Source organism: Ambystoma mexicanum, chromosome 10 (assembly GCF_040938575.1).
Source record: "Ambystoma mexicanum isolate Mex_15411 chromosome 10, UKY_AmexF1_1, whole genome shotgun sequence".
NCBI classification, from domain to species: Eukaryota; Metazoa; Chordata; class Amphibia; order Caudata; family Ambystomatidae; genus Ambystoma; species Ambystoma mexicanum.
Genome location: NC_090932.1, coordinates 117470619 through 117496331, shown reverse-complemented (window position 1 = coordinate 117496331; position 25713 = coordinate 117470619). Strand labels below are relative to the sequence as shown.

Sequence of the window (25713 nt, the reverse complement as noted above, 5' to 3'; positions counted from 1 at the left end):
CTCGAAAATCTGTCCTAGTGAGGAAATGGCTCTTCACACCTCCCTCTCCCTTCCTATCTCAGCATGGGGACCAGGTCCGAATGCTGACCCCACCCTCGCCCATGACTGGCGGGGAGTGGGAAGGGTGAACAGGCAGGCTCCTTCCCCCCTGGTGTGAGGACCCTGGAGACATCGGAGCCAAGCTAAGAGTTTAAATGTTTGAGGGCTTGCGTGTCGTCGATTGTATATTATTTATGCAAGGGTGTGTTGGTAAGTGAATGGTGAATCTAGTAGTATGTTCGTGTCTGCATGGATGGTATGTTTGTATAATGGCATACTTTATGCAAATTAGTATGGGCATATTTTCCCATAGTGGACCTAACCTGTTTACTAGTATTATGGGCTGAGCCAACATGAGTTATTGCGTGGGCAATGGAAGCTGGCCTACATTGGTGCAGTCAGTATGGTCCTGTTTTCTTACAGTGACATGGGACCTCATTACAAGTCCGGCGGGAACCCTGCTAGGGCTACCGGCGGGTTGCTGCCGGACTTGCAATATTTACTGGCGCCTCATTTGCTGGAAGTACCAGGGGATTACGACCCCCGGCGTTCCGGGAAGTCAGTCACAGGTAAATGTTAATCCCCAGTCCCATTTGAGTCCCATTGAACTCAATGGGAATGGGGACCACGGAAGCACCGGCACCATTAATAACGGTGCCAGTGCTTCCGTGAAACTCAGCGGGTTCCGTTCTGCCCGCCAGGTCTGACCCTGGCGGGTGGGACGGCACCCGCCCGCAGAGTTGTATTATTCCAGTCCAGTAACAATGGTGCCGGTAGGCTTACCGGTACCATAGTTACCGGACCGGCATGGTCGTAATGAGGCCCATGGTATAATTTACTGGTATTTTGGACAAAGCCAACTGGGTATATTCTTGTATGAGGATAGTGACATATTTTCAGAGTCATCATGGTCATATTTTCTTTGTGGTACTACTGGCATTCTAGGCATAGCAATCATAAATTATATTATGTGGGCATACTGAATATAGTGGTGCAGCCAGCTTCGTCCTGTATTCACCATAAACCTGTTTTTCCCCACTGGCAGAATACCAGCATGTAGTGTGGGAAAATGTATTATTAAATACAATATATTATTAAAATGTTCCTGTTCACTTTGGTGACTTGCAACCTATTGGTTTAGTTCACATTCTCCTTCATAACTGATTGCAACCCCTAGAAGTCCTGGCTTGGTTTGGGCTACCTCACTGCACTTGGTCGCTCCCTCATATTCATGCGAAATGTTATGCCCCGCCAACTAATTCACCAGCCACCACTCGTTACCGTACAGTCCTCTCAGAATGCTGAGCATCTTTAAGGATAGCTTTGTCATTCAAAGATTTTTTTTTTTCAGAATGGAGTGGCCCATGCTATGGCGTTCCCAACCATATTCGAGATCATGTATCCTACCCGAGCATGTTTTGAGGCCAAGGTTTGGGCTTGGAAGGTGAAGTGCACAATGCATGATTCCACAAATTCTTTTAATTTCTGTAGGGAACCATCAAATGTCCCAGAGGCTAAAGCCATAGGGGGTAGCTCAGCCGGGTGCAGATCCCGGGCAATGATGAGCCGCCTCAGTACTGTTTTCTGTTTTCGCGTTTCAGGTTTTGTACCTCTTGAGTGAGTCCTTGTACAGCGGCCACTAATTCTTGCACCTGTTCGGCTGTGGCCATGGTAGTTCATGGGCATTGCAACTGTCAAATGCGCAGGGTTCGTCACTCACCTCTGACAACACCTCTTCGTCCTCACCTATCCCACTAGAGCTGGTCTGCTTCTCTTTTCCTCTTCCTCCATTGTGGTCTAGTCTTCTAGTAGAGGTAAGGTCTCCCTCGGATGGAATCCACTATGCCTGCTACTGGGATTGGCGGGCTAGTGGTCTCTTCTCCGAGAGATCCGGAAAGGGGAAAAAGCCTACTGTTGCAGAAAAAACCCTCACTGTCGTCGTGATGATATGACGTTATTGATGTGATGAATTTCCACACTAATATCCAGATGCAAGTGAAGGTGTCCAATTTCGGGAGAGAGGAAGTATTGAAGAAAGGAAGGTAACTGTGAAGTAGAGATTGCGGATTAGTTAACAGCATAGTCCCATCGTAGACTGATAGGAAAGTCTCTTGGGAGAAGAAGGGTGAATGAACATCCTTGTGGTGTAACGGGAGGCCAGGCTGTTGGAAGGCGGAAAAAAGCAGAAGGGGAAAGGCATAACAAAGATGGGAGTGCTATGCTAAAAGAGAAGCGCCAGGAACTGACAGCCTGAGACGAATGCCCAAGAAAGCCAGCACATGGAAGAACGAAGGAGAGCAGCAATAGGCAGGTAGAACATCCACCGACAAGCGGCGGAGCTGCAGAGAGCCAGAGAGAGCCACCAGAGATGTGAATGAACAGCGCCGACAAGGAAGACAGAAGAGCAAAGCCAGGTAAGAAGGAAAACAAAAAGGCTGTGTTTAGTGAACAAGGAAAACTAGTGCCTTCCCAATAGACAAAAGCAGCTGGCTGCAACGCACCTACCACCGGGTGCATCGTGAATAAATGTAGCCTGGTGATGGCCATGTTGGAAAAAATGACTAGACCTGTAAGCACGTTAGGAAAAGAATGTGCCGTGCTTGTCAATGGAGCCGCATTCTCCACCTGTTCCATAAGCGCAACTGGGGGAACGTGTGATAATTGGAGAGACTGATGCAAGACCGGTCTGTGTTGAGCTCAAAGTTGCAAGCGGTAACTTTGTACAATGAGCTCTGGAATGAACATTGATAAGAGTGCGATGAAAGACGCGAGTACAGCTAAACTGCTGATTAATGTTTGGAAACGGTATTGTATAGTTCAGAGTGGTTCGGCACCATTGATGTGCCCAATCCTAAATCTCTGTTAGGTATCTCGCCAAGAGAAACAAAAGTAGATTGATGAGAATAATTGTCTGAAGTTAATTGAAGTGCTGCTGCGATGTTTTAAGCAAAACCCATCGCATGTTTGGAAGTCTTTGATTTTGATATGAAGAGGATCTGAGCCCGAACAAGGGAGAGCCATATTAATGGGATCAGAACTCGAATGAGGGAGACCAATGTTAATATTGGGATAACAAGAGGGTCTCTGTCTGAAGAGGGAGACCCATGATGAACATTGAAAGCGAGAATATGTCCATTAGAAAATCCTGATAGGAATGGAACTTTGAGACTTTGTTTATTACTTCAGACCCTCTGCGGTAAGAGACTGTTATTGGAAAGAGGCTTTGGCAGAAGGCCTCAATGTCTGTGCTTTGAATTGTATCCTTGTGGCCAAGAAGCTAGAGTCTGTGCCAAGCATGAACCTGCTGCCTTGCCCCGTTCTGAAAACAATGGGAAGGGAAGCCAACTGCTCCACCGTCTTGACACTGGTTCATCATTGTCCCGCGCACTTTTGAATGAATTAGCAATGGGTTTATTAGAACAGGCCTTTTTATTTGACAGAGACTTTACTATGATTGTATTATTATTTGATGGTCGTAGCTGGCTCCCATCCTTCGCTTTAGATAGGCATTCAACCAACCCATTTGAAGTTCAATAAACACCCTTGAACTGTGATCACATGTGTCCGTTTTCAGTGTTTGATACCATGCCTTCCGTACACCATGTACATCCTTTCCTTCTCCTAGAAGTTGATTTGTGAATTAGTCACCCTTAGAGCTTAAATGTTCATAAAACATGTTGAATGTTTTACACAGGCAAGCCATATGCAGGAAAAACTCATCTGTGCTATTTTGGCCATTGTGCGTGCAGTCAGTCTTCGGCTGATTTTATTATTTAAAGTTTAAATATCTCCAGATTAAAGCATTATTCAGACTTTTTTTAAAAAAAAGAATTGAAGCAAAGTGTGAGTGCTCCTTAAATAAAGCTCTGGTGAGATGTTCTGCAAAATATTGCTTCCTCCCAGTTTCATTTTTTTTAATTGATGGGTTAAATTGTGCATTTTACATCACACATTTTCTGGAAAATTGGAGAGTCCTACCATTTCCAATCTGTTTTGCATTAACACGTGAGCATCCAATAGATGAAAGATAACCGTATCATTTTCCAATTCACATTCCAGATGCTTTTGCCCACAATATATTCTACTTTGGCTCGACAATTTCATGCTGGCTGTTGCGGTGTATGTCAGTATTGCCACTGCAAGAACACTCATGTTGCTGTGCCCAATAATGCCCATACTTATACTGTATGAAAACATTGCCATTTTAGCTGTGCCCAATATTTGTCTTTTTGTACTGGGATGTACCTGGGGCACACTGTTGGATGTGCTTGCTACTCCTACTCACAAATTGTAACTTGAAGGGCCACTTGATCCCTACCTGCCAGATTATGAAAACGTGAAGCATTCAACAATAACTATTTTCATACTCCTTTTTCATCCCCAGTGGACTTTAGTGAAGCAGTGGCAAAACCAACAGATTAGGTTGCGGCCATCTGAGTTTGAATGGATGCTTACAAGGCTGGTGGAGGGAGAAACATTCTCCATCCTTGCAAACGACCTCATTTAGTAAATGTTCATTCAAGGGGTGAGTTGTTGGAATGCTGATGGTATTAGTGCAACTTGGGAAGTGCTTTTGCCAGGCTACATCTGTGGCAGACGAGCACAGGAACCGGCTCTTCACGGGTTGTATGTGCGCTTGGTGCAGATTTGCTGCTTTTTTCTTCTAGCCTTGTGACGTGACTTCTCTTTTCAGTTGAACTGGTGAGGTAATTCCTAATTTTCATTTGAGGCAAGGGACCCATCAACACAGCATCACGTGAGAAGCTGGTGACATGACACTTAAGAGGAGGAGTGGATGTGCATCTATCTTTGAATGGTATTGGGTAATCATGTCCCCATACATCATGTTGCTGAGAAAAGCCATTGGTGACATCCCATATGGTGAAATTATGCATGGGGACAGGTTGCGGGATGTCCCCTGCTCCCATTTAAAAAGAAATAATATATATATATATATATATATATATATATATATATATATATATATACAATGTAAAAATGTCTCCACAAAAACTTGCGACTTAGATGCCAGGGGACATTTTTGCGGGGGCATTATTACATGGAACCCTTTGAATGCCATCTTCCCCCTTATCAATAATTACATATTTAGTTCTGGTATAATGTGTGCCAAAACGAATGCACAGTTTGTCCCAATAACTTCATGGGAGTAAACTCTAAGAGCACCTTTGGAGCTGTTGAAGTTTTATAGTATGTGATATGACCCCATACCCAATATAGAAACGTGGTTCTTGTCTGATTGTCGTGGTACAACAATGGAGTCAAAACTTAATACTGGACATGACTGAGGGCAAAGAAATAAAGTGGTTAAAATGCACTCTTCAAACCTCTCGAACATTGTTTGGAACAATGCTTTGAATGAGGCCGGAGATTGAGATCTGTGAAAGCAAAGCTGTCTATGGATGGAAGGCTTTCATGGCATTTAGAGGCAAACCGTTCGAGAATCAGGGCGGAGGAGGAAAAGCCAGGCTACAAAACTGAGCCAGATTTAACAGTCAATTTTACTTAACACCGGCTTGATTCACATGTGTGCAGATTTGCCAGTGCCCATGAAGGCTTTCCAAAAATGTTATCTTTTTTTGTTTGACTCATGAACGAGTTTTCTCTTGTTTCCGTAGGTTTACAAATCTATTAAAGTGTTTGTGGCATTGATTGGAATAGAAATATGGGACACAGAGGATTTATTCGTAGTGAACACCTCCGCCGGCGAGGACCTGGACAAGTTCTCATCATGGAGAAGTAAAGTTTTGCTGAAGAAGAAGAAGAATGACAATGCACAGTTTCTTACGTAAGTAGGGGCGTGCTTGGATTTCCCCTGATGGCTAGAAGGAAGTCCTTGCCGTGCAGGTCAGATCTACAGAACCTTGCAAGTAATCCTGAAGGACATGGATCTCAGAGGGAGTTGAGTTTCTAGACGGTGTATCTCAGAGATCTACTGATTCAGTTTTGCTCCCTAGTGCCCCAATCCTGTTTGATGTTGGATGCATTTTGAAGGGATCTGTAGTTTCAGATGTTCTACATCAATATCCATAGTTTTTGGTTGTAATCATCCTGAGAGCTTGGCTTGATTTTTGATTCACACAGATTGAGGAATCGGCTGCATTTGATTTTAGAAGTCGGTGTGCATTTGGTATGAGATCTTGAATAGTTTTGATGGAAGTGGTGATACTCTGCAGTACATTGTTTTATTTGATAAATATTGTGGAAATTCGATCGGAGGACGGATTTCTCAAGAAATGTATGTTTCCTATGGGACAATAACGGGGAACCTTTCTACATGAGTTGGTACTGCGCACAAGTGTCATGTTTTTGAAGGGATGTTTCCTTGGTTGCGTTTTGTGCCTTGTCGCTTGATAATGTAATCTCCTGGGCTGTTTTTGCCAAGTATTGGTATAGGGCTCATGATGGTTCTATATATTTTTTATATCGATTTACATGTAGCATTGATTGTTTCAATCAAGATGTATATGCTGAAAGTGAGGAAGTAGTTTTGTATTGATAATGGGATCTATAATTTAAGTGCATTTGAGTAAATGGATAAAACATGTGCCTTTTAAATTTATGAGAATACGCATGTACATATACAATGTAAATATGCATTCTCTAACGCATGAACCGATTCATGCTTGGACTACATTATTCACCTTGATGTTCTCTTATTTGCTATGAAGATGTACATGTTTTCTTGTAATCCTATCCCAACCTGTGTAGTGGTTTTGCTACTTCTACTGAAGGATCTGTGTTTGCGTTCAATACACTTCCTCTGTCGTATATCTAGAGTGATGCATTTTTGTGTGCAATCTCTTCTGATTTGGTGTATATGTTGTCGCATAAGGGTGTTACTTTAGGCAAAGGTTCTGTGAAGTTGTAAACCTTGTTGTATTCTGTTTTTTCCTAAACCCATTTAAAAGAACATGAATAAAAAGGCAGAATGAGTTTCAATCCGAATTGCAGTTGTTCCAAAAATAAGAAAGAGCTGCTAAAGGGAGAAATACTTTTTTTAATCGGGTGGCTGTAGAGCACACACCATTTGTTAGGAGCTTGGGTGATGGACTGTCTGCAGGTCATTTGAAAATGTTCGAGGTAATTTGACATATTTCCAAGCAAGTTAACTTCAGACCAATAAGTTGGTGATTAAATCAGGCAAGCATTATTTAGTGACATTTAGAACCAGCAACACTGCTTATACCTCCTGCTCCATAGTAAGTCTCTTCCTAATACTATGTAAATAGCAAGTGTTGTGCTTTTTGCAGGGAATATCAACAACCTGGAAAGGATGACTGAACATAAACAAGCCTTCTGGCTATCATCGGTAGCATATCCTACAGTGCTGGTCTGCCACCAGTGGCTCTCCAGATGTTTTCGACTACAACTCCCATGATCCCTCAACATTGACCATCTTGGCGAAGGCTGATGAAGTATTAGATCAAAACATATGGAGAGCCAAATGTTGCAGACCCCCCCTCCCCATTCCAGAGTGATTATTAACTTTAGAATGCAGATGAAGTTATGGTAGTTTGGTGTCAACTTGCTCAAAAGGGCATTCCACCATGCCGCAAATGGGGGAATCCAACTTCAGTTCTTGGAATTTCATGTGAGGTTTGCTATTGCTACTATAACAAGGGCCCATGCACTGGTTTTATTCTTGTTCTAGGACTTCTTGCTGCATTTCTATTTAAGTAGGTAGTTCAGCATTCAATTTGGTTTGTGCCCTTCAAACAATGTGTTGGATTTAATAGACATCAAACCAAGCCATGAAGCAACAGAGGCTGCATAGCAAGGTGATGTAGCTATAGAGAACAACATGGATACAATTTGAAGTAATGGCATATTAAGGGTACACTTGGATGGGCATGGAGCGGATGGATTTAGAGTTTTGCAGACTGGGGATACAGTTTAGGGCAGGAATAGTGGACCACGTCTTTATTCATTTGTTGGTGGGTCTGAAGACTTCCACCTGTTGAAGGTATAGTCCTATTAGTTTAACATAACGTGACCATCCTTAAAGCACTGGGTCTGCATCCGTGATTCATTGTCTGGTCACCGTCTACAGATGCTGCACAGGGTTAATATCTGATCTCTTACTCTGCTCTTATTATATGTGGCTCTCAAGAGCTGCCCATCCAATGGCATATGGTGTCTCATGACTCAGTTCCTGCTTAGGATTCTAGGAGACTGTTCCTCATTCTGACTTCCACAGTCGATTATTTGATTTTCATATTCCCATCTACCTCTCCTGCCACACTTTCCAGTTCTACTCTTCCTCGTTTTTCATACTCTTCTGGTGCATTCCACCTGCTATGAATATCTACCCCAATATCTAAACCTGTTTCTTTTTCTAGAAATATTGACTTTGATGGACCAACCGTTGGCCTGGCATTTGTTGGTACCATGTGCAGCACAGACCACTCCTCTGGCGTTATTCAGGTATGTGCATTCTTCTGCTGTTTAAGAAGGTGAAAATGATTTAGAGGCTTATCTCTGGAAGTGGCTGCAGATTGATCAAGGCAGAAGAACCCAACATTAGATTTAAGATCATTTTGTTTAGTGTGTTGAGATTTAACTTCATGTCACAACTCAAAGCCAGGTGTGCAAGTCTTGTCTGATTGTGCTGCAGAATGTTCAGGGTTTGGTGGGGCATATAAGGCATGTAGTCTAAGACTGTGAAAACTTAAGGAGTTTCTCCTCTAATGGACATTGGGGATAATTGATGTTCAATGGATTACCAAGAGTTGCTGGGACACAGGCATGGTTGGTTGGCTTTGGTTTGATTGTTTTGCTAGAGAATGTAGAGCCAGAATAGTACAGGTTGTGTGTTTTACTTAGTTTACAGTCTATCTTTACTCAGATACAAACATGGTTCTTTGTGCTGTTTACCCAAGTTTGTTTGTTTTAAATGAGAGGAATATTTGTTTGAACAGATGATTAACACATGACTGCATATAAAATCCAAAAAATACCAGTCAGGAAGGGTTATGGGCCAGTTCGAAACATTAGTTAAAATGTTCCTATTGTTTTATTTGTTTGAAATATGTACAGCTAGAGAAATAAACTTGTGCTATTTTTTCCCATGCTGGTATAAGGATTGTGATGGGCCTGGTTCTGATGCATCTCTAGCTCATGTCTAGGTATAAACACATAATGCCTTATGCATTATTCAAGAGAAATGTACCAAGCCAGAGTAAGAGGAGTGACTGCTAACCTTCAGTTATAGTCCATTATCATTGTGTGAGAAAACACTTCCTTGCTATCCTCATCAGAACACGTTTCCCATAAGGTAATGCTCTGATTGAGACTTCTTGTAGCAGTGTCCTTGGCCTCCCATGCCTGCAGCCTGATTTGATGGCACTTGCATTCCAGTGATTGGATGCTTGTAACTTCATTTCCCGCAACCTAAGGGAGCCGCCAGGTGAAGCCAACCCCCACTAAGGCCCTACACTAAGGCCTTCTCCTGTCTAGGCTGGGATTCATAACAGTTGGAGGGGCACCATGGCCACGCTCCCACCCTCACTGTAGCAGCAGATGCTGCCTTAAGGTAACCCCTGCCCGGCCAGAAGTCATTCCATCCAACTTCACCTTTGTGGCGAAAGATCAAAATCACCTCAAAAAAGACTGCCGCTGTTGCAGTGTTCTTGGCCTCCCAGGCCTGCAGCTCGAATTGCCTACCCTCTCATCCTGGTGATTGGATGCTTGTAACTACATTTCCTGCCACCTGAAGGAAACATCAGGTGAAGCCAGCTCCCACTAAAACCCTACACCAAGCCCTTCTCCTGTCTGACCTGTCCGGCAGTGGCTGCCTGCAGCCACCCCCTTATGCATACCGGATCCCACCTTCCCACCCATATGTCTGCTCATCCAGGAGTAATAAGCGAGACAGGTTACATGCATCTGCAAGAATTTGTGCTCCGTCTATTTCTGATAGAACCCTCACCAGCTTGACCCTGTGCCTTCTGGTAAATTCCTTCTCCTGTGGAAGCATACCTGCTGCAGTCATACCATCACTCCGACTATAACTATCTTGTCTTCATGCCTCCTCCTGATGTTTCCCAGCTTGCGCTCCATCAAACGAGCGAGTTCCTCCACCAATGATCGTATCACAAACTCCACCTGCACAAAGAACATTTTCTCTCATATGCTGTCCTTGAACTATGAGACGAGGATGTGCAATCTACATACACCTAGTGATTTTGTCCTGTGCTGTTCATGGAACCTACTACCCTGTGCTGTTCATGGAACCTACTACATTTGCAAATCCCTATATGACCTGGCAGACCTGCGCTACTATTGTAACCTATCATTTCTGCTAATACTGATTTAACCTGCCATACCATAATATAATATTGTCATGTATTTGTATACCTGATGTAGCCCCCGCACCATGATGCCTGGCTTTGGCAGTTTGTTCATTTACTTTAATTGCATCTTTCATGTATCTGTATCCCTGATGTATCCCCCAACTATGAGGCGTGGCTTTTCCAATGTGTGCATTTACCTTATTTTTGTTGTTTGTGTATCTGTATCCCTGATGTAGTCCCCGCACCAGGAGGCGTGGCTTTGCCAGATTATGCTACTAAGAACCACTTGTTGTAACCTGTATATGTGATCTTCCACTTTTAAGAAAACCACTTCGCACTTACTGTAACTAGCGCCCTGATGGATGAGGGTTTGGTGCGCTGCTATAATTGCAAAAATAAAAATAAAAAAATACCTTAAACCTGCATAAGCATAAATCAGAATTCATGTTCTGGACAAACTAGCTAGTGTGTAATGGAGGTTTGGGTAAGACATTCACCCTCCAGTTAAACAGAAGATTGGGTCCCAGATTCTATGGTGAACAGAACTGAATTTTATTCATTTCTTTTGCAATATTTCCAACAGGAAAAATATGATATTGGAGCCATGTTGTACGCTAAGGCTAAACATGTGCTAGTGTCAAATGCATACGATTGCAGAGCATTTTTTGCACCAGGCTAATGTTAGCTGTACTGCACAAAGGCAATAGTATTACTACTTTCAATAGACGCATGTTTGCCCTAGTGGGCAACATTGTACTTCCATTGATACAAAGGTTCCGTAATGAGGCCTCTGCTCTCAATACACATTTCGTGGTGGGGAAATGCAATCTACAATATTTAATATGTCCACATGAAAACAGGAAGAGATTAGAAATATGGGTACAAATTATACGATAAACGTTGTTGGCCTGAGCCCCGGTTCCTTTATATGCCCCAATTCAAAAGCCAGGATGCACAGTGTACACCATAATGGGATTGGTTTTAGCATTCGATCATGAGTAATAAGGGTAACATTAAAAGGTTGTTTTTAAATCGAATAATTAAGTTTCTTTCCAAACGCTCAGCGTAGACCATGTTTGACTAGTTCCCCATCCAAACACATAGTGAACAGCCATTTACTATTTTATGTATTATTTTTGGTTGTGCTTTGAAATCCTTGTAGCAAAATATTGTCCAAATAGGTGTTGCATTTTAGGATAGGTGTTCCCTGTCACGCATGCGGCCATCTGTGTGTTTGGGACTAAAATTCCCATGGCCCTTTGCCACTGCCTATGCTGGTTTAGGATCATGGAAGCTGACGGACGACCAAACAGCAGGAGGGCCACATAACGAGAACAGGATCATGAGGTGTTTTCTGGAACTCGCCATCCATTTTCTTAAGTGCTCCCATGGGCGTTCAAAACGTGAAAATCTGATCATTTGAACTGTGACTGGATGCTTTGTCTAAGTGGTGCAATGTACTTTTCTTAATGAAAGGACATGTTTGTGATCTTAGTTCCACACGGTTGGTGTTCAGGTAGAATACATTTTTAAAGCGCTCACACAGCCCGTGGGCATCGAGGCGCTGTTACAGGAATTGTGTTTTTTTGTCTTAGTTGTGTATTTATAACGCGCTTAAATACCCAGAGGTTTCTAAGCGCGTAACGGGGGATCGAACCTGTGTTGCTTTGGGTCATCTTGCTTCCAAGGCGAACACGTTGCTGTTGAACTATCCTCCCAGGACAATTGAGTCTGCGTGTGCTGGTCATGGAGATGCCGCACTGCTTTTTCACATGTTATTGTACCTATCTCATTACAGGACCACAGCAGACTTTCAATCTCCGTGGGAGCCACGATGGCGCATGAAATGGGACATAATCTTGGAATGACTCATGACACCGGCACCTGCACATGCCCAGATAAAAGTTGCATTATGGCAGCTTCATTGAGGTTAGAATACAGAGCACTTTAAAAAATGGGTTGGAAAATGTTTTGAACAGGAAAAAAAACATGCCATAATGAATGTGAATAGGATTGAGGGGTTGCTCGAGAAAGCAAGCACTTTGGAGTAAGTATATGAGAGAAATAATTGTCGGCGAGCATGCTATAGAGTGAACATGTGTGACGCTGTAAATGCATTGGATGGGCAGGGTCTCCTCTTCCTTGTCCCTCTACTTCCATGTTGCTATTTTTTCTGTATGTTATTCTTCACAGGAGTCCATTTTCAGACCACTGGCAGTGCAGCTCTTCATCTTTTCCTTTTGGTGAACAAAGACCCATTCAATACCCTTATGGCACACATGGGTAGGGGTATTTTTATCGGTCATTTTATAGGGTGGTTATACAGCTAGAGTACTGTTTCAAAGCGCCACAAGGCAAAAGGGAAGGGGCCAAAGGAACATAATATGAGAATTAATGACAATAACAATGAAAGAACAAAAGACAACAAAAGTCCTACTCTGCCTTAAGATTCGGAGCATGCAAGTGCAGAAAAATAGAGGGACAGGGGTAAGTGCTGGAGGGTCACCCAAGGGGGGGGGGGGGGAGTTCCTGAGTGCCAATTGCAGTGGCAACAGATGAGTGCGAAGGAGGTCAGCCGCCAATCCAGTTCAGACCGGAGACCACATCACAGGCCAGTGTGGGCCCGAAGGCAAGTCCACGGCGGGGTGGATGCTGTTGGCCATTGGAGGGAGTCCAGGACCAACTAGGACTCTTAAGTGACCTGGCTGCCAATCTCAGCGACTGTGGGGAATTAGCATTGGAGTGAAAGAGGGAAGGAGGAGAAGAAGAAACAACTATTGAGATGCTTGCAGAACTGAGGAGATCTGGCTCAAGACAGAGAGAGAGGGAGGCTGTTCCGAAGGAGGGAGTCAGTCAAGGAAAGAGATCTACTACCTGCTCTCTGGTTAGAGAAGCATGTCACCAGCAGAGAGTTGGAGCCGCAGGATCAGAGGGATCTAGAAGGAGAGTATTTGGTGAGAGCAAATTGCAGATAGTGTGGTCCCTGGCTCCAAACAGTCTTATGGATGATGCAGAGGGATTTGAATTTGATCCTTGCAGCAACCCCTTAGTACATCTAGTGTGTGTTGTGGAGCACCTGTGGTTTGCCCAGAGAGCAACAGAGGCTCTGGGTCTCCCCTCGCTTTGGGAGACCCAGGCCCTGCCATAGACAAGATGGCCACCTGGATTTCTGCCTTTCCCTTCCTGGTTCTCAAAGTCCTGAGAAGCCCAGACTTTGTTTCCTTCCCCTGATGTTGGGTGGAAGGACCATATATGGTTCTGGGGCTGCCCTGCTAGTCCGGTAGGAGTCTTCACAGAGGCTGCTACTTTAGTGTACACTCAAGGGGTGGGATATGAGTGAATGGAGAAAGGAGTCAAATCACATTCTTTGTTGTGGGTGTCTGGTGTGGGTTGTGTGGCACAACACCTGTGGTCTGCCTGAGCCAGCCCTGACTGAAACTGGAATGAATGCAGTGTGCTCTGAAAGGCCTGTTGTTGCCTCCAATACACATTCACTGTTTTGTCTGGTTTTTTTTTGGTGAATGGCCTGCATGCCTGTGAGACTGATTGGATGCTGCCCAATGAATGCACTAATATTTCATTGGCTGGCTGAGCCTAGATCAGCCTGCATGAATGGGGTACACTTTTATAACAATGGACCCCTCACTTACCGCTGTGTCAGAAGCTGGAGTTCCTAGGCAGAATTTGCAGTCAGAAACCAGAAGAAGAAACCTGTAGCATTCCTGAAGCGTGTATCCTGAATCCAGATGGCAGAAGAGGTCTGCAGCTGCAAATCTTCAACACATCCAAAGTCTGCTTCACTGATTTAAGGACTGAACCAGAGAGGACCTGGACAGACAATCTCTTCCTGTAGCTATGAGGGGACATTGTGCAACTGCTGCTCTTCACCCGAAGTGTCCTGGAAGCCAGTCCTGTGTCCCTGCAATCCTGCAAAGGTATCTTCATGGACCCTGAAGAGAAATGTCCGGACATCCTGATCCCAAGAAGTTTGCCAGTGTCGTCCAGGGTCCGGAGGCTGTTTGTGACCACTGGGAAGCCAGATTTCTGTGTATCACCCAGAAAAGGGGGTACTCTGACTTAGTGCTGCCCAAAGCTCAGCTTGCCAAGTTTCAACCAACCAAATAAATCCTCAAAGGGCACTGCAAGCACGACATCTATGCACTTTTCCATGGCTGAGGAAGTCCAGTGTCCTTGCCTGCAGAGAGGGGCCTGCCCATCATTCTGAACCGAAGATCAAGTCCTGAGGCTCCAGACTTAGTGGAGGTCTTCAGAGCAGTCCAGTGCTTGTGTCCAGTTTGCCAGCCATCCTGTCACCCGTACTGTGACTGAATCTCCGAAGAACCAAATGGTGACAAACTGCGAACTGAAGAAACCCAACACCATCTGCTGCCACTGCACCTGCCACTACCAAAGGTCATCCACGGAAACCAGAGAGCATATCTTCACCTCCCAAGCCTTGTTGAGGTCCACAGCAAGTTTCATCTTTGGGGACATCCACAGTCAGCGTAACAACCCGTCCACGGAGACTACCGCGACAGACCTTCATTGCTGCCTTTTAGACACTGCTTGCTTCCCTGCTCCTGCTGGACACCAATATCCCAGAAACTCCTTCCAGAAGGGGTCCATCCTTGAGGGGCATCAAGTTAGACCGAGAAACTCCACCACTCCCCCTCCCAAGGTACTGTGATGATGGAGAGCGTCTTCCATTCTCGGGGTTCATCCAGGGGTCCAAGATTCATCTTGGATCCTGTTCTCCTATGGCTCATCAGGTATTTTGGGGTGGCAGGATCTCTGCAAAGTGCAACTTACCTTTTTCTTACAGGTTGCCCAAGTTCTCAAAGAGTGCATTCTGCCTATGTTCGAAGTATTACCTGCATTTCTACTTCAATGTCTGAGGTTAAACCTGTCCTAACACTTTTACTGCTTTTTAATAACCGGCAGCAGTTGGTGCATTATAAATGAATCTAAGAGTTATTGTAGTACCAAACAGAACTGCATATATTGAATTCAATATTTGATTAGATTTCTGAGTACAAAGTGAGTCTTATTCTGTATAGGGTAGCACCTAAACGTATTGTGTGGACAATCCATTGTGGAGGGCTTGGGGTTTCACTGTACCTAAAAACCAGCCTGCATCAGCACCCCTGAGTCTCAGTGTTTGCTTCTCACCAAACATTATCAATTGAAAGCCTTTGCTGGGGTTGCCCCTGCGCCGCTAAACCAACCCTATAGTGGGTAGCAGTACAGATACCACCAATCCAGTCTTTACAATATGAGAATAAAACAACTTGGGAATGGAATATGTAATGAAAGAGAGACTAACAATAGGTTTGTGGGGATTACTGTGCGCAAAGTTTCTGAAATTCTCTTAGATTTGGTGCTCCCTCAGCTCTTCAGAAATCATGCAGAGCCTTTGCATCATTCATCAATTTATTAATACAGCTGGAACTGCACCTTATGTGCATTCTTGTGAAAAATATGTATTAGAACCTCTTTAAAGAGAAACACTCATCTCTATCCGCTTAATGCTGAGGAGGTCTTTGTTCAATCCTTATTTAGGGGGTGCATAACCAAGATATATATATAGATCTATCTATCTATCTGGTTGAACCTGTGAGATTCAAGCTTCACAGCTACAGGAACAGACACTGTTTTTCAGGAGAGGAACACACCACAAGCCGGGCTACCTTTCAAATATACAATATGACGTCACAAAAGAACAAGGAAATTGCCAGAAAGGAACAAGCAGCTTCCCTGTTTTGCGAGAAGCAAACAACCACGGATGTGGGGAAACCTAAGGGACCGCAGGCAGAGACCCTGCCTAATACAGAGACTAAACTATTGAGAGAATTAGAAAAATTGCAGCGCTGAGAGATTTCGAAATGGTGGGAGGAGTTTTCATTACAGAACTACGTAGACGTAGGGCGAGTGCCGAGAGGCCTACGTATCCTCACCACACCTACATTCGACGAACAAGATCCCGAAATGCTGCATGAATGGGGAGAATCAAGCGGTTTGTGTTCTGTTACTTTTCTAAAGATCCTCATCAAGTATGCAGGAATTGATAGAAAGAAGATACTTTACAAGAAGTGGAGGACCAGCTTAAAACCATGGATCTAAGTGAAGAAGGAAAAGCCATGAGAAACAACATGGAGAAGGGATACAAAGCATTTGAGGATGACCTCAAGTTGCGGAAACAACGTAAATTTATACGCGACAAGGATGATTACAAAAAAGGGAAGGGGTTTACCTTCGCCAAACGCTTTGATACCCTTAGACTTAAATTACCTGCTGGCACCCAATCAACAGTAATGGAACTTCAAACTGCATGCTCATCTCCGGAAGTGGACACTACAGGAAGTGAAAGTGAGCAACCAACACGGAAGTTGAATTTTTTAGAGGAAATGCAGTTGTTGGGGATGGACACACGACACGGCAACAAAAAACCAAGAGGCCGAGGCAAATCGACGGGACAGAGAGGAGGAAGAAAACAAGGAGGAGCAACAGGTTTAGACATCGGGGACAAGGACCAGATAGCACGGAAGACCCACTTTGGCACCAAGAACACGTAAAAACCAACATGGAAGAACAAGATATGTCCATTATCAACCTCTCCTCACATCCTCTCTCCGATGACCAACAAAAAGTATGAAAACGTGGCCTAAACCTCTGCCCGACAAGCCATTATAACTATGCAGAAACACACATAGATTTTGATAAATATATGCACAAGGTCAGGCTTAAAGTTTTTTGCTGTTAACCCATCAAAACAACCAGCTCCAGGGATATCAGAAGGTTATACACCAGTTGCCATTGAAGACATGACAACATTTGGTAACCTTATAAGCCTGGGATCAGAGTGTGCAGCATCTGACAATATCAATCATGACTGGAATTCCATGAATATACACACGGATTGGCCAGGGACCAGTCAACTCGGGTGCAAATCAAGGTTTAATCCCATGTTCAATCCGGGATGTCACATCGAAGCATTCCAGAACTTAGTGATTAATGATCTGAGAAAAATCAGAAAGATCAAATGGAGTTACAAAGATAACCTTACTCGTCATGAACTCAATGTCTTGAAAGATCTGTGTACGATATCAGACTGTATTATCAAACCATCAGACAAGGGTACGAACATTGTCGTGATGACCCGTGTTGACTACATCAAGTAGGCGGCAAGACAACTCAATGACCTATCCTGCTAGGCTAAATTGGGAGAGGACCCCACTGCAGGTATGCATATGAAACTTTTTGACTTGCTAAATACATACAAAGATAAGGGACTACTAGGGGATGATATGTGCAAGTACTTGCATCCGAAATTCCCAGTGATTCCTACCATCTACTTTTTGCCTAAAGTACACAAGAATATGAGGAAACCCCCAGGACGTCCTATTGTGACACTGTGGGGCACTGTACGAGCACACCTACAAGTTTGTAGATGAGACTTTGGTGTCCTTTGTAACAACACTTCCTTCTTATTTGAGAAACACTAAAGATTTTCTGAATAAAATAGATGGTATCACATGGGAATCAACATACTTGCTCACCACCCTAGATGTGGTTTCCCTATATAACTCCATAAGACACAATGATGGATTGCGGGCCTGTGAATACTTTCTCCATACCAGGTCAATGAATTTTTTATCACACAGTCGCATGGTACTTGACATGATTCACCTCTGTCTGACTAACAATTGCTTCATATTCAATAAGGAGTTTTATGTACAACTTCAGGGAACAGCCATGGGAACAACATTTGCTACCTATATGCCAATTTGTTCATGGGTTGGTGGGAGAAGTTTGTTGCTTGGGGTCCAGAGTACAATAGTTATACATCTAAAATTGTACTCTTGCTCCGGTACATTGATGATTTATTAATTATCTGGGACGGAACAAGCTCAGAGTCGATGGATTTTGTAAAGAAACTACACACCAATGAATTAAATCTTCAGTTCACAGAAAGCCACAACAAGACTGCCATTATGTATTTAGATATTCTTGTTAAAGTGGCCCATGAAGAACTTGTGACAGAACTTTATAGGAAACCGACAAGTTCAAATGTACCATTACACGCCAAAAGCAACCACCCCACTTCCCTGAAATGGTCAATACCATATGGCGAATTTATTCATATAAGAAGGAACTGTTCGAAGATGGAGACTTTTGATGCAGAATGTGGGTATATGGCCCAGAAATTTAAACAGCGAGGCTACCCGAAGAAGGTCCTTGAACGAGCTTACCATAAAGCCAGAGACCAGGATCGCTCTACACTCTTAACTAAAGTGGTGCCATTATCACAAGAATGTCAGAGTGAGACTCGTCTCATTCTTACTTATGGCACCAATTCCCAAAATATACAACAAATCATGCGAAGACATGTTTTACAATTGGATGAACACTTGGGGGCGATCTTAGGAGAAAGGATGAATATCACATTTCGTCATTCTGCCTCACTTAAAGACAATCTCGTCTCCAGCTTTGAGTGCTTCCTCGCTGTTAGGAGGCTCTACTTGGCTTCATACACCAAACGCAGGTTTTTTTCAAATGCAGAAAATGCAAGGCCTGCCAGTATGCAAAAGATGTCTCCAATTACCATCCTATTCTGACAAAGAGTATTCCCATCGCATCACGTATCACTTGTGACACTGAGTACGTGGTTTATGTGCTTGTGTGTCCTTGTGACAAGTGGTACGTTGGCAGTACCATAGGAAGGCTTAAGCTGCGTATGTTGCAGCATATTCGAGCCATTAAAAATGTTGATGTAACATACCCCATGCCTTTACACTTTAAAAAAGTACACGATGGCAAGCTGGAAGGCTTCACATATTTTGGCATTCATTCCATAGACAAACACCAAAGGGGTGGGAATAGAGAATTGGCACTGAGACAATTAGAAACTAAATGCATTCTTGATCTAGATACGAAGAAACCGAGAGGCCACAATTTAGATGAGGAACTCTATACCTTTTTAGGGACCTAATTATAATCATTTTTATAAATTATGCTATTTTAAACCATTGAGATGCTCCTCCCTCTGGTACATGCCTTTATGCCATAGTTTCTTCCTTTCTTTTTTGTGCTGATTTTTCTGTCTCCATTTGCCTTTTCCTCCAACCTGTGTAATAATCAGCCATGTTAGAAGCATTTTCCGGTTCGTGTACAGAAGTGGTTATATATCTTTACACCTGAAACTTCACTTTACACTTCCTTATGTTTTCTCCTCTCTTTTTACTTTCTATCAAGTGGCACGCACTATGGATGCCGGCGGTTAATAAGGTTTCCTTAGGGTCAGTGGTAATGTTTGAGCTCGTATTGTTTATGAATAGGGGGCACCCTCATGGTTTTGGAGATAGATATCTCCACTGGGTTAATTAAAGAGTGACACTATGGTCCTACCCCTGGCTTAACGGAGGAAATATTTTTGTTTTTTGCTTTTAGCATTATGGTTGATTACTTTTGCTATATTTTATTCTAACTTTGTTCCGCGTAAATGCGCCAAGATTACATGAACAATAGGATGCTCTTTAGTCTGTCTCTTCTACTTTTCCCCTTTTTCCTGTCCTTTTAACACATTCCTTCCAAATCCATGACAGGGTTTGTTGAAGTGTACATGAACCAATATTCAGTGTTGTATTTGAATGCTGTTCTGTTTTATGCTGTTTCTTGGAATTATCTTAGAGACTGGACTTTGTGCGTAACAATGAGATTAGCACCAATTTTTAGCTTTTGCACTAGTCAAATGTTTACATGCACCATGCACTTTAAAGTAAGCAATGTATTATCATTTTATAGCTAAAAGGCACTGAGCACTTTAAAGGCTATTTTTAGTCTACTCTGAATTATATATCTGGGATGTTGCTGCTTCGCTATTTTGCACATGGTAGTCTAAGTCCAGCAAAACATTACAGCTTGCATTTAAATTCATGTACATTTGTAACCGCCTTTACACAATTCTTGACATGTACAGTGCTTAACCCTTCAGGCAATGCATATCTTGCAGGTCACGTAATGGATTACAAATGTGGACGTTAGGCGAGCCGACTTATAGAGCCTTTGACGGCCCGCATATACTTTTTAACGGAAGGAATTGAGTTCACGGTGCTCGAGTGCACAGACATCATAATTGCTGCTACTTGAGTCACGGCAGCGTAATAAGAACGGCGACATTCGTTTAGAGTGAAATATGCCCTAAATACAGTTGTCCTTTCAGAACGAATGACCTGCACTAAGCGTACATTATTCTTGAAGTAATGCTGTAGGCAACAGGGGCTTTTTAGAATTATTTTCATGTTTCACTCTAAAGCATGAGTAAATAACAGTTGTAATAAGCTTAGATAAGTAACTTCTATATGAATGAGTATTTCTAACATGTATAAATGTTACAGCAATTCTATAAGCTTTTTGCACATGCTAAGATGTCTGCCACGATATTGGAGCCTAAGCACTGTGTGTGAAAAGGAGCATTCTATCAGGAATGGAGACCATAGAGACTTGTATCCTATTTAAAGTCGCCTTGTTTATGTTTGCACTTTGTAACGTGATCAAGTGGTCTGTGTACCGCAAAACGCGACGTTTTCTGGTTTCTTTTCCTTGCCATGTTGACATAAGAAATAAAGTACTGTCAGTCTGGACAAACTTTGGAGTGTGTTTTGCCTCTGTGTAGAGAGTCATTGGTGGCTTTTCTCTACTGTTCCTGGGAGTGCATTCCGCTGGCCTATTTTTCCATTGTGGATCTGGGGATTTGGTGTCCTTTTTTTCTATATATATATATATATATATATATACCCTTGGTGTTCATTCTGCTCGTCATCCCGGCACGGATGTTCCATTATCTGGCATAGGTAAAGCCAAAATACTACAAATACATTTGGCTGTAATGAAATATTATGTTTTGTATTAGTAGTTGGTAGATGGTCACCTTTTAAATTGCTTACAGGACATGTTAGGGAAAGGATGGGGTCAATTTTCTGATTGATTTCTGCCCTATCCGTACGCTAGCGAGTTGGATATTGTCTGGCAGCATCCTTCCACAATGTTATGACCGAGCACTGGAAGACCATGTTAGATAACGTACATTATTTTATGCACATCTGCTCTTGACTATACTCACGAAATATCAATTTATTGGTTTTTCATCTGCTCTTTGCTTTCTCCATCACCCACACAGCTATACAACACCAAAATCCTTCAGCACGTGCAGTCACCAGAATTTTCAGGATTTCATCCTTACGAAGATGCCAGAGTGCATGAGGGTAGAGCCAGCAGTGCAAGATCTCATTGCCCCCTCCGTGTGTGGAAATGGCTTCACGGAGACTGGGGAGCAGTGCGACTGCGGCACAGCAGAGGTAACTAGTGCATCTATTTACAGATACGAGAGTCTAGGACATGACATTGGCTCGGCCACCAGTTAATAAGTGGCCCATACATGCCCATGGCAATTTGCAAAATCTGTGACGGTGAGTAGTACCTGAGGTGTAGTTTTTTGGTAAAATGTGTTGCAAATTATACATTTTAAAGACTATTTGTCTAGTAACACTTATCAAAATGACTAGCTACACAGTGAAGTAATTCAAATTGGTCAATAAACGGGCCTAGCTTGAGCTAAACAAATCGGCTCACATTACCACATACTGCCTGCACTTCGGGCACTGCCGAATAGGCCAGTCTGAGCCTGGACCCAAACATCTTGTCGATCAAAAGGGCAAATGAGGACAGTTGGTAGACAACAAGTCTTTTGTGTAGCCATGCAAACACTACCTCACTGCAAATTATTCCTTGTACTTTCTCTGATCATGAATAAGCTATCATGCAAGTTTTCTTGTTCAAGAAATAATGTACAATTGTGCAAGGGGTATGACAAAGAAAGAGGAGTCTTAAATGGCCAGGATTGACCTAGTCAGTCTTCCTAAAGGAGACCTTTGTATGGGGTGGGCTTCTGAATGGGGGGAGGAAGCGTCAGTGTTGAGGGTGCGCTCTTATAACTTGTGTATCTATTTGATTGACTGATTTCTTTCTGCAAATAGAACTTACTTTCCAAAATATCTTTACCCTGTAGTAGAGCAATGTGATGGAGATTACTCGTAGGAATCCTCATGCAGAGTATGGACATTAGAAGGTTGGTGTAGAGAATGAACAGCCCTGGTTGCTCCAATGGGCATAACCAACCCCCGATCCCCACCATGGTAACACATGGCATCATGGGTCATATTACAGAAACTTTGCACTGGTTGAAGTGCAATTTTGTTCGATATTAACAATAGGACACCATGATTTAAGTGTATGTTTGCACCAAGGCAGCATTTTCCCTAGGGTGATGCGGTCTATTGTAGCACTAGGATAAACTTTTTCTTTGGTTCAAAAATGCATTGAAAGAAAAAAATGTACTTGCACTGGTGCAAAGTTTCTGTAATCTGGTCCATGCATTGCACTTTGGAGAGGCTGAGACTTGGATGCTACTTTCCAGTTATCACACAGGCAGGTGATTAACATCCCTTGTTAAAACTCAATTATCAAGCATTGGTCTCTTTTCCAGCTGGTCAATTTCTCTACTTCCCTTGCACTAACCTCCACCATTATATTTGAAGAGACCTGCTTGCAAACAGCTTACTGTACAACATGCCATGGGGCACATCGAATGTATTCTGAAATGTTTTTCCTCAGCACGCTGGAATGTACTTGTCGCATGTCAGGTGGCTACTACTGCGAAAGCATGTGCTCCCATCGCCCTATCTTTGAGGTTCCCCCATTCTATCCATGTGTTTGAACCGTCTGTTTCTTCAGATATGTCTTACCAAAGCATATTAATTAATCCTACAGTAAGTCTCTGGGATAATGTGAATGCCTCTTGGCACATTTAGAACATGGGTATATCATTCTCATCGGGTCCAGTCACCTCTCCTAAATCGTCTAAATCCACCTGCCTCTACTCTCCGCCCTCTACAACTAATCCAGAACAGGACTGGAAGACTTGTCCTTGGCCTCAAGCCCTGGGATCGTATCTCTCCAGCCCTGAAATCTCTCCATTGGCTCCCAGTGGATGCAAGGATTAAATTCAAAACCCTCTGCATTGTCCACGGGCTTTCTGGGGCCTGGGTCCAAAATGCCTTCAGCTATCCCTCCGCAAATACCTCCCCTCTCGAGCTCTTCGCTCCTCTACCTCCAACTCCCTTGGGGTCAGTTGTTTTTCAAAGAACCGAGCTGGGGGTACATCTGTCTTTGGATGGGGCCTCCCTCTGGAACAGCCTCCCTTCCACTCTAAAACTTGAGGAGAACCATCTCCAGTTCCGTAAGCACCCCAAGACCTTCCTCTTTTCTTCTGCCTTTGCTCCCCTTCTCCCCTGCTGATCTGTTCTCTCTTGGCACCGTGCACCTGGCCACCCTCTGTCCTCCGGGCCCAGGTACCTGCTCACCCTGCCACCCTCCTGCACTGTCTCCTGGCACCCCTTGCACTGGGGTCTGTATCTGTACCCATACAGCCCCCCCTTTTTCTTCCTGCACGTATCAGACCTACCCTGTCTGCTGCCTTAAACCTAGCACTTGCAAATTGCTGGCTGCACTAAAACTGTTTGTTGCCTTTATTATTTATTTATTGTTATTTATCTGTTTCTCCTCTGCTTTGCACTTTTCAATTCTCCCCCTTCCATGCACTTTTCCCCTCCCCCTCTCCGATGCACTTGCGTGTTCTCAATGTCACTGGGCCTAGTAAGATCGCTGTTTTGTTCTCCCCTGTTCCCCTCCCTTGGCTTGTCACGCTCTGAAACACTTGTGTACGAGCGCGATAGAAATAAAATATATCAGATCTCCCTCTTCCTCAGATACCTGGAAAATAATTGCATGCATTTCTTATAATGCACAATAAGCCACAAAATCATTTTTCTTTTCACATCATTTAGTCTCGGTTTGCGTTCACAATGCTTTCACTGAGGAGATTGGCACTATTTGGATGGCAGCTTCCAAATGCAACCCCTGGAGATCTCTTCACGGCTCCTTAGATTAGGTAAAGACCCCTTGAGGCACAGTCCATGATCTCTTGGTCCACAACGGTTGTCATTCATAGTGAAGCTGGATGGCGAGGGGGCCATGTTTGAAAAGAATTTCATAAATGTGAATAATCGTCTTGACCTCTGTCAACCCCAGAACATTTTTCTTGGACTTGGTAATTATTTTTCCTTGTCCATAAGTGAGGGGAATATTTTTTCCCCTTTCACCTAGTCTTTTACTCTTTTTATGGGTGGCCTTTTTAAGTCTCTCGATAGTGTATGCATGGATTATTAGTTCCATATAACTTTTGGGCTTAGGCTGGGTTGCCTCTTTGGGCTTCCATTTGTAGTTTTTCTTTAATGTACTTGGGTGAACTACTGTTCCCAAGGGGTAAAGGGGGATTTTCATCCCCTTTACATTTTACCACGTATGTGGCGGGCTTTGGAGATGCACTGTATCCCCTTTCTCACTTACCTGTAACATGTGTGTTCCAATTAAAAGTTAACTTGAATGGCCAGTGGCAGTGTGACTACTTTTATGACTTTTAATCATCATGACTTGCAGTCTGTTAAATCGGCTGCGGTAATTCACAGGAGGGTCAACATTCTTCTCGAAGGGTGGGCTCCTTCTTTTTTTGCAATTTCTCATTTGCTTGTTCTTTCTGCGGTCTTCTTCTGCCACACTAGGTGGGAACAATCTCGGTTGACGTTTTGTCTTCGGCGGGAATCCTTTGTATTCCCAGCGGAGGCTCCAAAGTGTCTGAGAAGGCAGGAAGCGAGGAAGGAGTCCAAAGCTCTGCATCCCTTTGTCTTTCACCTTACCTGAAAGGAACCAGTTCCAACTGGGGAGCTGGTTGTCCTTGTTGGACAGCCATATCACCCCTTTCTGTAAACTGCAGGGAGAGTTTGCAGAACATTTGCAGTAGTTCCTGATAAATACTCTGTTCCTGGATGCAGTTGACAAGTCGACCACTGGAACCAAATATGAAGAGGAAGATGAAGGGACAATGGCTGTAACCATTTCCAGCAACCAGGGAGCCCGCTGTGTATCCGGAGCCTGATCCGACCCTTCCTTCCAATCGACCTGGAGGTCCCTAATGCGATGGATTCCTATCCAGAGGCTGGCGAAATCCACTATTCTTGAGAATACCTACAAAACAAGCCATTTCTTGACTTGCTGTGTCCTTGCTGTGCTACAAAACGCCAATACTCTTGGAACTCAATCCAGTGTGCTGTGCACGTTCTTCTGAAGTCCGATTTCATCCAAATCCTTTAGTGGACTCCTTCTGGATTTCCAGAGAATCCCTGAAGTGCCCTCACAAGAGTGCAGGACTGAGAGAGTGAAGAAAATCTGACCAGTGATATTCATCCTT

At 43.5% G+C, this 25713-nt stretch overlaps 1 protein-coding gene across 2 annotated transcripts in view; it reads left to right on the top strand.

Annotated features, from left to right (window-relative positions):
- Positions 1 to 25713, top strand: part of LOC138491214 (zinc metalloproteinase-disintegrin-like VLAIP-B) — a 253879-nt gene that overhangs the window by 124781 nt on the left and 103385 nt on the right. For both annotated transcript variants that reach the window (XM_069617601.1, XM_069617600.1), the window contains exons 9-12: positions 5676 to 5845; positions 8400 to 8484; positions 12151 to 12281; positions 21529 to 21706. In XM_069617601.1, coding sequence (XP_069473702.1) covers positions 5676 to 5845; positions 8400 to 8484; positions 12151 to 12281; positions 21529 to 21706 — 564 coding nt within the window. The remainder of the gene's footprint in view (positions 1 to 5675; positions 5846 to 8399; positions 8485 to 12150; positions 12282 to 21528; positions 21707 to 25713) is intronic.